The sequence below is a fragment of the Periplaneta americana genome, chromosome 9 (genome assembly GCF_040183065.1).
Source record: "Periplaneta americana isolate PAMFEO1 chromosome 9, P.americana_PAMFEO1_priV1, whole genome shotgun sequence".
Lineage (NCBI taxonomy): Eukaryota > Metazoa > Arthropoda > Insecta > Blattodea > Blattidae > Periplaneta > Periplaneta americana.
The window spans coordinates 128,910,301-128,924,120 of NC_091125.1; the positions used below are offsets into that span (position 1 = coordinate 128,910,301).

General features: G+C 34.3%; 1 protein-coding gene across 1 annotated transcript in view; it reads left to right on the forward strand.

Moving 5' to 3' along the window:
• LOC138705695 (sodium/potassium-transporting ATPase subunit beta-2-like) overlaps positions 1–13,820 on the forward strand; it is a 40,556-nt gene that overhangs the window by 14,328 nt on the left and 12,408 nt on the right. Inside the window, exons 2-3 of the mRNA XM_069834272.1 lie at positions 8,187–8,347; positions 12,310–12,414. Of these exons, the coding sequence (XP_069690373.1) occupies positions 8,249–8,347; positions 12,310–12,414 (204 nt within the window). The 5' untranslated portion in view covers positions 8,187–8,248. The remainder of the gene's footprint in view (positions 1–8,186; positions 8,348–12,309; positions 12,415–13,820) is intronic.

Sequence of the window (13,820 nt, forward strand, 5' to 3'; positions counted from 1 at the left end):
GCACTATTGTAGGAATTCACTCTTGAATTTATTACTGACTGTAGTGGCGTGTAAATGAGGTACTTATATTACAAGAAATGGACATTACGTAGTCTTACCTAGCTTTTAAATATAGGCTACCTATTTGTGAAAATTAAGTTTTGAGAGTAAATTTGTAATTTCACATGAAATTAAAGTTTTTACAATAAATTAAGGTCGTCTATTGTATTTCTTTAACATATACATCCAAAGATAACCGAAAATAGGTCGAAACATGTTAACAAGGTACGTTAAAATTTAACACAAGAAAGTTCTTATCATACATATTCCGATTTCTTTAACGTTAATTTTGAAAATACGCCAGAGTGTCTCTAATTCCTAACATTTTGATCTCAAGAAGTTCACTGAGTTATAGACTTATTATTATTATTATTATTATTATTATTATTATTATTATTATTATTATTATTATCATTATTATTATTATTATTTACAGAAAATGAGATTAATTTTGATATACATATATTTACGAAACGTATAGTGTTTAGCTTGCTTCGATATTAATTCGTATACGTAGTTATCCTTAAACAGTTTTTTTTTTCTACGAACTGCGGCTTTTATCATTGTGATTAAAAACAGGTCTGTATTTGTAGAGAATATTTGTGTTCATTGTATATCTGTTGCTTTATCACTCCCGGATTGATACGGCAGCGCTATTGTGATTTCGCCGCGGCTCTGATGTGATATCAGACAGTAAACAATACGCGGTAAGCATTGTCTCTGCAGAGAATATCAGAGGAAGCACAAAAGGATTAACACGCAATGCAATATAAAGAACGAGCTCCTCTGTCTCCATCCCCGTCCCCGGTGTATCGTAAATCTTCAAGGACTGGAGCACTTTTCTCGTTCTGTACTCATCTTGTGGGTTTGAACACAAGTAATGAATGAAATGTGCTGGTCATATAACCTACTATATTATAAGCCTATGCTTGCAAGGAAACCATCCCAGGTTATGGTGCTAGAATTGAATGAAAATGCATATTTAAGCTAATTTCCATTCGCTAAGAAACGTGGCGATTGTAGTTCGTTTCGCTTCTTTCTTCTACGAAACCATACATACATACATACATACATACATACATACATACATACATACATACATACATACATAAGTGTTCTGCCCATGAGCAAGTCTTTCACTGCAAACCCAGCATTAGCCAATCTTTTTTTTTCTGCCTTCCTCTTAGTCTCCGCATATATCCACATATCTTAATGTCCTCTATCATCTGATATCTTCTTAAGACTAATTGGAATTTCCCGGTCTCTGATCAGGTCAAAAACCATGATAGAACTGATATTTTCACCTTGCTGTGAATTTCGGTGAAGTCCAGAGGGCCCAATTAGTCAAATCCACTCTCTTCACCTCCACGCTATGACCCCCTGGGAGCTTTTAAGATGCGAAAGAGAAAGTGGTGTGCGGAAAGCAACGGGAAACTACCGCATTTATCCTTCCCAAGAAAAACTACAAACATGACATGATGAGTCTTTCCACGGTAAAAGATTCCTGACTACGAAATATTTTGACTTGAAAATCGATGCTACTTATGGTACTTCTTGCGCGCACTCGGATCCTCACAATTCCGCGAATTCGTATCACAGCTCTAGCATTAATGCTCTAGTCCAGTGGTCGTCAGCACTCGCTGAAATGGGTAAAGAGTAAGCGGAGCCGTCCCGTGTGCTCCGTCGTGCATCAGAAAGAAGTAGAGAGCATACCCGCTAGCAGCTACGTATGCACCAAAGTGCAGTGTGTTCTCCGCGGGTAAGAGACACTAGCCTCAGGGTGCTTTGTGCTGATGACCGCTACTGGTCTATTTTCTTTTTCTCTTCACTCTTGCTGAAATATAAATTAAATTTTAATTTAAATATGTATTCACTTTATGACTCACCTTAAATATGATAGTGTGGATTCGAAATGAAGTGGTCGGAACAAAGAGCCATTAAACAGTACAAATATTTGTATAGACTGGGTTTTCTGTCACACACAGGCACGCACGCACGCACACACACATACACACATACACACACACTGTTTCCAACATGCAACATTGTTGCAAGAACGTTATCAAACTTTCTTACATGTTTCTCTGTCACATATCCACACCTCTGCCAGGCGTAGGCCTATATTAGCATGTCTTTGAGGACATGTGAATGAAACTGGTGAAACACAACGAAATGTAATGTCATGTCATGAAGCCCCTATCGTGGGAATGTGTCTGGAATGTTTTCACAGATAATGTTATGTCTGAAGTATTCTTCTAGCCTTCGAATTACAATTTTATATTGCCTAAAAAACACACATCCAAGGGTTGCACAAATCTTGTAGTTTTTGGAGGGATAATTTGCGTTTTAATTGTATTAACCACGTAAAACATTGTTTACTTCTTCATCAGTAAATATACAGTAGTGTCATCTGACCACTCCAGAAATCCTGTAGTAGTAGTGTGTGTCTTTCTTAACTTCTGGGAGAAATATATCTCTTAACCATCTACTCACATAATTTTTTGTCAGTTTATCGAAACTACTTGAATCGACCACGACATTAAATGGCTTATCTCTGTCTACACGTTGTTTTACTTTAGGTCCAAATTCTCCTTTCGATTCTTGAAAGTATATGTACAGTCGTCTTCCTAAACTTCCAAGTGCATACCGTACCTATGGATTTGGATAGTGTACGGATGAGTGACATGCCATAGATTGCACTACTACTGCATTAATGTGAGTTGAGAGAAAAAAAATGACCAGAGTATTAATGCGAAAGCTGTGATATGGTGTCGCGGAAATGTATGATAATCCGAGTACGCACAAGAAGCGGTATAAGTAGCAACTATTTTCAAGTCAATAAGAAACTGAACCGCAAACTAAAGCTGGAGGTGCTGCAATCCTGTATCCTCCCAACCTTACTTTACGGCTGTCAGACCTGGAAACTGACCGTGAACCATAAGACACAGATTCAGATCTGCCAGCGCAAAATGGAGAGGAAAATCCTAGGACCCTCTCTCAGAGACAAGATTTCCAACACCAGACTCAAGCAGATGACAAACACCAGAGACATGGCACACCAAGGGGAGCGCCTGAAATGGAAATGGGGAGGCCACGTGTCGAGACTTCAAGGCTGCAGATGGGCGCATATTTCCACCACGTGGGACCCACGCATCGGGAGGCGAAACCGAGGAAGACCTGGGACCAGATGGGCGGACTTCTTCAAGAGCCTAGCTGGACCCCTGTGGTCCAGAACAGCCAAGAACCGAGAAGAATGGAGATCGCTACAGTTTGCAAGTATCGAGTGAGAGTGCAAGTGTACACACACGAACGATGAACAAAACTTATATAGAACAGAACCTACCGTCATGCGGATTAGCTCACCGCATGATCTCTAAAGAGCTCCCCTGTTTAGGAGGCCATAGCCCTTCACGGGAAATCCAAAGGCTATTTCATTCATTCATTCATTCATTCATTCATTCATTCATTCATTCATTCATATTTCGTAAACGAGGAAAAATCGAAACGAACGACCATCACCACGTTTCTTAACGAACGAAAATTAACTTAAATATGCATCTTCGTTAAATTTCAAGCACCGTGACTTGGAACGGTTCCCTTGTTAGTAAGATAAAGGTCGACCAGCTCTCATAACAACATAGGAAGAACACAAAGAAGGGTCGCTCATGGGAAAGAGATAGTTTCCGCATTTCTGCAAAAATTTAACCGGAACCTGCTTGTGGTTCAGCTTTATACTTTATCATCTGAGCCATGGCAAAGGACCGGTCATGTTTCTGACGTAAATACGTATTTCCCCGCAAAGAGTTGGCTATGGGCACTCGTTTCAGGTTCTGTGGTGAAACAAATGACAGAGTTTCAAATGCTTACTACGAGCCACAGCCGAATGCTAATCTTATAGTAGCTAGGCCATGAACCAATGTAACGTCCAATGACGCCACCTTCCCTCGCTACTGTATGAGGGCGTCCAAGTTGAGTAAGCATAATTTACACGATGCTGCTTTTACTCACTTTGAACAAGCTTCTTTCCATCTTGAATCTTGCGTACACTACTTTTAACACTTAAATATAAATTATTGATTAAATTGCAAACTTACTAGTGTTAATTATATAAGCACTTGTGGCTTACGGCTGTGTATACTGTACACCATCATCAGAGTCTACTAGATCTCGGGGTCATCTCGACATCGCTGCTGTTTGTAGGGGTGCGTTTGCGTGTTGAAAAGTGGAGTCAAATAGTGTGTGTTCTGAAATTGATCTGTGTGTTGAGAATTTGATTAGGGTGTTTTAGTGTGTCTGTATTATTTCGTATTGTTCTAGTGTGTTGAGTTTTTGGTTTTTGGGTTGTATGTGTAGGATTTCCATGTCTGTATTTATGTTATTGTATGTATGGTTAGCATTAGTTATGTGTTCGGCATATGTAGATGTATTGTGTCCTCTGGTTATTGCTTTAATGTGTTCTTTGTAGCATGTTTGGAATGATCTGCCTGTCTGTCCAATGTAGAGCTTGTGGCAAATATTACATGCGAGTTTGTATACACCTGTGTGATTGTATTTATTTGTTTGTGTTATTTGTGTGTTGAGATGTCTTTGTAGTGTGTTTTCTGTTCTGTATACTATGTTGTATTTCTGCTTTCTGAATGAAGATGCGATCTTATGTGTGCTTTTGTTTTCGTATGTTAGTGTGATGTATTTCTTGTGTTCTTGTGTTTGTGTTGTGTTTTGTGTGTTTTTGTGTTTGTTAAGTTTTTGTTTTGTCTTCTTTATGATGTCTATTATGTTTGGATTGTAACCATTCTCATGTGCTATGTATTTGATTGTATTCACTTCTTCATTGTAGTCTTCTGGTACAATGTACGGCCCCTAGTGATAACAATTCAGTAAAAATCTATGGTCACAAATAACTGGCGATGGCAATTAAAATCATGTCTGTTCTGGCCAATAGATCGACAGAATTTTACTGTAAATCTTAAGAGAAATGAAGGAGTCGCTGGTGTATAGTGTACTATAATAGTACATTATGCAACGAGCCTATAATGATAGTAATTAAGACGCGAGTATATGTTTGTTTATGAAACGAGCGCAAGCGAGTTTCATAATTTTCATACGAGCGTCTTGATTACCATTATAGGCAAGTTTCATACGACTTTTTATGCTCGACCATATTTCTAACTTGAAATTATTCAGAAGTATTCATTTTATTCGTATCTAACTGAAGGGTGGAAGTGACCTTGTGCATCGCTCGTAAATTGTGAGATGTGCGCAGACGCGAAAGTATTGATTTTTTCCGAGGAACAATAATGTCATTGACCTTGTTATAATCTACAGAATAACATGAACTAATTTTTATATAATCTGGAAATTGATTTAGAATTGAAAAACGAGATGACAAATTGAATTTATTTGAATATTATTTACAATTAACGCTAATTATTATAATAACAGAACATAACCTTCTGCGACAGTATTGGATTTCAATCCTTCGTGACGTTTCCCTCGTTGTCTTTCGATTGCATATCCGAGAATAATCGAAAACCTGAACTTTAATAAATAGGTGTACTTTAATGACATGCATTAAAGGACTGCTACCAGGTGTAGCTATAATTACTACATTTCGGCATGGTCGAGCATAAATCAACATTTAAATCACAAGTCAGCTAATTTAGTAAATCCTTGTGCTCTATAAGCAATTAAAATTTTTTTTACAATAAACTTCTAAAATTCAGTGGGACAGCATTCATTAAATAAAAAAAAACACATTTATGAACTTCACAGCTTCCTGAGCATCTTTAGAATGTATTTTCAGCGTTAAATTACTGAGAAATAAAAATTGTTTAGCTTTGTGTGAAGATTATTTGCATAAACGTATGGTATACAACTGTTTGATATAGAAATTTGTGTTATATTAAGAACAAAGCCATAGTCTTAAACTGCGTAATGAAATTAAAGATAGGAATTTACCCACAGAGACTACAAGGTTAGGTATGCATAGAGTTGTTGTTGAAAGGGAGAGTGAGCGTAAATAGCAATGCAGGTTCATGGGAATTCTGATGTTGTATAGGCAGGATGAGGGTGTAGCTTTATCTGGTTAACCAACCAACGAATCACAGTGCAATGTAAACAAACCAATTGAGGAGTCCACTGCAAGAGGGAGCTATGCCACAAAATTCTGATCAGTAAAATTTCAAGTTTTTAGGCACTTCCTACCGTCTGTTGCTCATTTTCCTAAACTATATAGATGTGGCAGTGCACGAGCCAATCCAGGGCCTCTGACTAATTCTAGAATATGTCCCTTTTCGTAACAGACTTATTTTTCTCACGTTATGGTTAATGTGACATAGCTTCCTTTTGCAGCAGACTTCTCAATTGTCAAAGCACAACACTGAACTCTACGCACCAGAAACATCCCCATTCATTTCTTGTGATACACATTTCAGTTGTAATCTGGCCATACCTCAGCCTTCACGTCATTCATGACGTAACGACAGTCTAAGCACAACTAACCTAATATCCTCATGTTGTGGTATAAATTTCTACCTTTAGTAATAATACAAAATAAAAGTCTCCTTATTTAAAGCAAGATCTGTTTAGTACCAGTACATTAAATTGCATGCAATAATTTTTGTAAATATATCTGTGGTAATCTTCATCTTACGATGTTTGGTGACGTATATACGTCCGTTGATGTGACATATTGATGAATTTAAATACTATTATAGTCACAATCATGCCATGGTCTAGAGCGCCTGACCGGGAACAGGAAGTCGTAGGTTCGATTCCCGCTCGAGGTTGTGTAATTTTCTTTCATACCATGGCATGATTGTGACTATAATAGTATTTAAATTCATTTATAACTGTGGTGTTTGATAAAAAAATGATTACTCCAAAAAACCTGTTTTGAGATACAAACATTTTTATTTATACAAATCATAATTCTAGTTTACATACAAATGTGAATGACATTAGATGGAGATATAGATATCACGGCTATACCAAACGAAAGAGAACTGTTTTTTTTTTTATATACTTATGGCTGCACTTTCAGCTAAAAGGTCATTTTTGGAGTTACCATGTTTCTAAACAGCAGTATCTTAAAGACAATATATTTTGCCTATTTTCATTCCATTATGTCCTACGGAATAATATTTTGAGGAAATTCTACAGAGATTAAAAATATATTCTTATTACAAAAAAGAGCCATTAGAATAATAGTTGGAGCAAAGGCTAGAGAATCATGTAGATTATTTTTTAAAAAATTAGAGATTCCAACCTTAACAAATCAATACATATACTCTACAATAAATTTCCTCTTATGTAATAAAGAAAATTTTCCAACTAACTTAGCCATACACAGTATAAATACCAGCCACAGTATAAATACCAGCAGAAGGAATGATTTTCATACGCCATCATCAAATTTATCATGCTTTCAAAGGGGAGTACGTTACATGGCGATAAAAATGTTCAATAGTCTTCCTGAAGAAATTAACCCTTTCCAGCCCAAATTAAATTGAAAATTAAAAAAATATTTTGACATGAAGGAGAAACGCTGCCCGATAGTGTTTTGTTTCGGGATTTCAGGGGTGCCAGCTATCTTAAAAATAACCAAGAATATGGCTATGATAACATATGGAGTCATTTGGCATTTTATATGCATTCTCAGAGCAGGTAAAGTGTATGATGCCATATGGAATCATTCGGCTGGAAAGGGTTAAGAATCATAGCCAAAACCCTGCATTATTTAAAGTAAAACTAAATAATTACTTAATACCTCACACTTTCTATTCTGTAGATGAATTCTTGACATTTCACAATACTGTGTAAATATTATAATACTATTAAATGGTAAACATATTACATTGTATAAAATATTCTTGTTATTAAGATATTAATTCTGTACATATTTCATATTTGCATTTTATTGTTAAACGTAAGAATTGGACATGTTCTTTATTCTATGCTATAAAGCAAATGTAAGAATATTATGGAACGAATAAATCTATCTATCTATCTATCTGACCAAACACCAGAGATATACAGTACTGGTAGGCCTACCTAACGTAAGAAGAAATGTTTCTAAGATCAAGAGTTATTCAGTTATCAGTAGACTAATAATACTGTATTATAAAAATTTTATTTTTATTCGTCAGGTTATGAGAAGAAAAACGTCACGATTTCTGAGATTTATATTAGAAATCATAAAAGTAATGAGATGTCTCTTAACTATGATTTATCACAGTTGGGCCCCTGTGGAGTTCCAAACTATGGTTATGATACCAACACACCATGTATCATTCTGAAGTTAAACAAGGTAAAATATACATATATTTTTCTTGGAGGAATATTATTAACAAAGATTGATGATATCCCTAACACTTGTATAAAATTAATACTAAGGATCTGGTAAATGTAAACAAGTTTCCTCTGTTAATTGAACAGGAAAGTTTTTGTAGACCTATCACAAGTAAATCATTGGTGATAAAAGTGTTAAAAGTTTGTCATCAAGATGTAAGTTATATAAAATTAATGTTCACAATAATGTTTGAAGGAAAATGATTAAATTGTGAATAGGAAGTAAGTATTTAATGTAAATATTTTACTTATTTTATAATCTAAAGATAATTTTCTATCGAGTTACAAGTTTGATTAAAAACAACTGAAGAGTTTAGGCCTTTTGCAGAAAGGAACTCTGCTGTAACATATCAATGAAGAACTATTTTTCAGACAGTATTATTTTATTTATGTCTCGTTTAATCTAAATATGCAGTCAATATTGATTCAATTTTGGAAAATTTAATAAATGTCACCAGGCCTACTCATATTCACTTAACATTAACCCAAAATCTAATCTACCCATCATTCCATTGACAACTTTGAAGAAGTCCGCAAAAAATACTGGTCTATGGGAAGGGGCTAGAAAGTTTGAGGACCACTTAAGTTACTTGTTTTCACTCTGAAATGATCAACTGGAAGTGACGTGTAGTCTTTACCAGTATGTTGTTTTTTAGTCAACTGTCTCAAGACAAGTCTGAACCTCACAATGAGGCAACTAGGCCAGGAGGTAATGGGGTAGGGTGGCCAGTTCGTTTCCCCCTCCATATACATCGCCGATTAGCCAACTGATAATTATTGGTGATAGTCATGCTCGAGGATGTGCAGAAAATGTCAAACATTCCAGTTAAATGCCTCTCATTAGTGAACTAGAATTTTAGTAAGTCAATTAATATTTTATTGTATTGTTGTTGTTTTCTAATGCCAGGCTTTTGACAATAAAGTCATTTGACCTCTTGCACTCCAATATTTTTCAAAGATATTGTTATGGTCAGCCACTGAAGCACAGATTTTGAAGTGTTCTGAATCCATTTCTTGATTTGAGTTGCACAATGGGCAGTTAGGGGACTGATATATTCCAATTCTATGCAGGTGTTTGGCCAAACAATCATGGTCTGTTGCCAATCTAAATACAGCTATAGACGATTTGCGTGGTAAATAGGGAATTAACTGTGGATTTTGATGCAGAGAGTTCCATTCTTTCCCTTGAAATTGTTTTATGAAATTTTGTTTGTTGAAGTTTAAGTATGTAGATTTAATAAATCTTTTCACAGAGTAATACGTAGATTTAGTAATAGGTCTGTAAATAGCAGTACTGCCCTTCTTTGCTAAAGCATCCGCATTCTCGTTTCCCAGGATTCCACAATGGGATGGTGTCCATTGGAATACAATTCTTTTATTGAGTGATTTTAATTCAGAGATCATTTTAGTTATTTCTGCTGTTTAATATGAAGGTCTGTGTCTAGAGACTATTGATAGAATAGCTGCTTTGGAGTCTGACAATATAACTGCATTTTTAAATTTATTGATGTGGCATAGAAGATTTCTGAGACTTTCACTTATTGCAATGATTTCTCCATCAAAACTTGTTGTTCCATATTTAAAAGATCTATAAAGTGAGAAGAGACAGCACGTAACACCTGCACCTGTACCTTGTTCCCTGGAGATCAAGGATCTGTCGATGTATAAATGAAGCCAGTTTTGTGGAGGGTAACTAATATTAATTGTCTCTAAAGACAATTGTTTCATTATTTCAATGTTTACTTCTGATTTCTGTATTTCTTGTGTTAAATTTAGATTATACTCTAGATTTAATAGAGTTAAAGGAATATGTATTATATGACTTTCTTGTGTTAAATTCTATCGTACCTGGTTTACATGTTTCGACCTGTTATTGGACTTCTTCAGACCATGCAGTTCTGAAGAAGACCAATAATACGTCGAAACATGTAAACCAGGTACGATAGAATTTAACACAAGAAAGTCATATAATACATATTCCGAAGTGATACAGTATTGCATTGTATTGTACTTATTAACATTCCATGGTATTCATACATTGCTTACAGCTAGAATATGGAACAAGTCAAAAAACTTAATACCGGTACTATTATAAAGTCTTAATTTATAGTCACAGTATTAAAAGTTGTGTAATCAAGATGTATAGAGTTAAAGGATTTGATTTAATTTGTAAGTTTTCTTTTAAATTCGGGATGTTGATTTTCTGTTTTAATTCTTGAACCATGGATATGAAAGTTTTTTGAGTTTTTAATCTACAGGGAGGACTGTATGAATGCAAATTGTTTCCTGGTAATCTGATAAGTTTTTCATATTGGATCAGTGCTTTTTCTTCTGTTGTCATTTTCATGCTGTTAATATTAGTGAGGAATCTCATAGAATCTATTGGAGTTGTTTTGATTCCACCAGTAATGAGCCTGAGAGCTTGGTTTTGAACACGTTCTATTTCGTTTATGAAAGGTGAAGTAATTAAAATTTCTCCGCAGTATGTCAGCACTGGCTGTATAAACATTTTGTATGTAGTGTTCAAAGTATTCCTAGAGCATCCCCATTTCTTTCCTGCTAGTCTTTTCAGAATGGAGAATCTTATACGAGCTTTTTCAGAAATATATTTCAGATGGTTGCTCCATGTTAACTTACTATCGAAAATAACTCCAAGATATTTGGATTCATAAGTCATAGGAAGGTGTTTCCATTGTATTGGATATTGAATTCTCTTTCTTTTTTTACCAAGTGAAAATATTTGGTAGTTACTTTTGCTCAAATTGAGTGTCATCAAATTTGATGTATTCCATTCATGTTGTTGATTTAGAGCTTTAAGAGCAGAATTTTGAATTTTGTCTCTATGTCTGTGAGATCCGGAAGTCCACAAACCTATATCATCTGCAAATAGTGCTGTTTTCATGTTTAATTCCTCTAAAAGGGAGAATAAGTAATTTATATAAATATTGAATAAAGTTGTGCTGAGGACAGCGCCCTGAGGTAGACCTCGATATGTTTGTCTGTAGGCTAACTAGAAAGTGAGTTATTGAATTTAGTAGCAATGAATCTTTGACTAAAGAATTCTGATATCCATCTGAACATATTGCTGAAGACACCTAATTTTTGGAGTTTTAGTAATAATTTAATTCTCCAAACAGAGTCATATACTAATTGAAAGTCAATAAATATTGCCAAGGTATCTTCTTTCTTGTTAAAACTGTCTTTTATATCTTAGCCGAGGCATATGACTTGTTCATTAGTAGAGTGTAGTTGTCGAAAGCCAGCTTGTCTTGGTGATAAAAGATTTTGAGATTCTAAATACCAAGTTAATCTGTTGGAGATCACTGACTCCATTGTTTTTGCTATCATGCTTAATAGTGCTATTGGTCGATAACTGTTAACATCATGAGCAGGTTTCCTTTTTTTGTGAATTGGTACAATGATTGCTTTTTTTCCAAGCTGCAGGAATTGAGGTGTTCCATGATAAATTGAAAAAACTAAATAATAGATTAAATTATTACTTCCAAATGTATCTATTTATAGAAAAATTAGTTGATGTTTTTTTTCTGTTTAAAGTGTATGTTAATGGCGAAATGACCAACTTGAGTGAGAAACTAATTTTCTTTAGCTTATAGTCATTTTTCAAGAATAGACTGTCTATTATGCTATTAGCTGCGAAACTATCATAAGTGAATACATATAACGAAGTAACGAAGTAAATGTCAGAAAACAAATAATTGAAGAGGAATATATTCTGAACATTATTCATCCTAAAATAAATTATTATTCCTCAAGACATCAGTTATTAATTTCTGATCACATTATTTCATATGTGTTACAGGTATCTTAGACGACAAATGAAAGAATTTGGATTAGTTATTCCAAGTTCTCACATTTTCTGCTGACTTATTTAATGATTCTTGTTTCTTTTCTGCGATATAGATACACAAGTGGATTCCAGATTGTTATGATAGTATGACAATGCCAGACAATATGCCTTCTCGTCTACAGGAAGTTATAGAAATTACTTCTCTCAATAGCAGTGAGGTGAGTTGTTTTGTGTTGTTATAAGAGAACACATATTATGTATATGTGGGCATATTACGAATTCAAATTCACAATTTTTTAACATATTATGATAAGTTTACCAGACGTCCCTGTTTCCCGAGGACTGTTTCTGAATTTTGCTTTTTGTCCCAGAACAAAATTGGTCCCTGGAATGTCCCCGAATTGAATAATTTGTCTCCAGTTATGTCCGGATTTTGAAGTTTTAATTATTATAATTTTATGAAAGTGCTGTTGAATATCACTGTGCCTTTGATGTTCATTCACAAGATATGGAATGTATATTGCTGAGATGTCCTTCAGAAAGAGAACAGTTTGAAGAGACATTCCATTATTTTTCTTCCATTGTAGATGTATTTGACTTGGATGAAATAATTTATTTTATGAAATTTCTTGCTTGAAGAAATATGAGAAAATAACAATTAGGTAAAATTTTGAAATTCATTTTTTAGTTTTCAGAGAAGTCTGTATTGTATATTAAAAGTATTTATTTCAGTCACTGACTTCACAACATATGTTTAAGGTGTTAAACCTTTACATTACATGTTTAAAAGATGTATAAACGTTTTCGTTGATCAGGGCCAACATCATCAGAGATGAAGTACATTGACATGCAAACTGAACCTTATTAAAATCAACATGGTTATGATACATTTTGACATTTTTATATGACAGCCCTTGTTGTCAATTATTTAAAATACACGTGTAAGTTGCAAAGTATATATGTTTGCAAGTCTTCACACATGGAATAATAAAGTAACATGATGTAAAAGAATAAAAAATAAAAATAATAAAATATAAAACTAAGGTAAAAATGTTGTGAATGTGAAGAGTTGAAAATTACAGTATTTGAATACATTTATTGTGTTCATATTTCTGTTTCCCATTAGGTTAAAATATGTGCATTAATGCGAAACAGAAATGAAGGGTACACGGGAAAAACGATCAAGGTCCATCAAAAATCGAAATTGAGTTAATAATGCCATATTATAGTGGAAAGGAAGTACTATCATGTGGTCTAGCTAGTAATAAAAAATAATCGTTCTTGACATTCCACTACGTCAATTTCTATTAAATGCACACATAAGAAAGTATTAAGTGCTTAAACTTTAAATTCATTTTTCTCGAAACTTTCTAAAATGGACCTTGATTGTTATTCCCGTGTACCCTTCAAATATGAACACAATAAATGTATTCAAATACTGTAATTTGCAACTCTTCACATTCACAACATTTTTACCTTAGTTTTATGTTTTATTATTTTTATTTTTTATTCTTTTACATCAAGTTACTTTATTATTCCATGTGTGAAGACTTGCAAACATAAATACTTTGCAACTTACACGTGTATTTTAAATAATTGACAATAAGGGCTGTCATATAAGAAT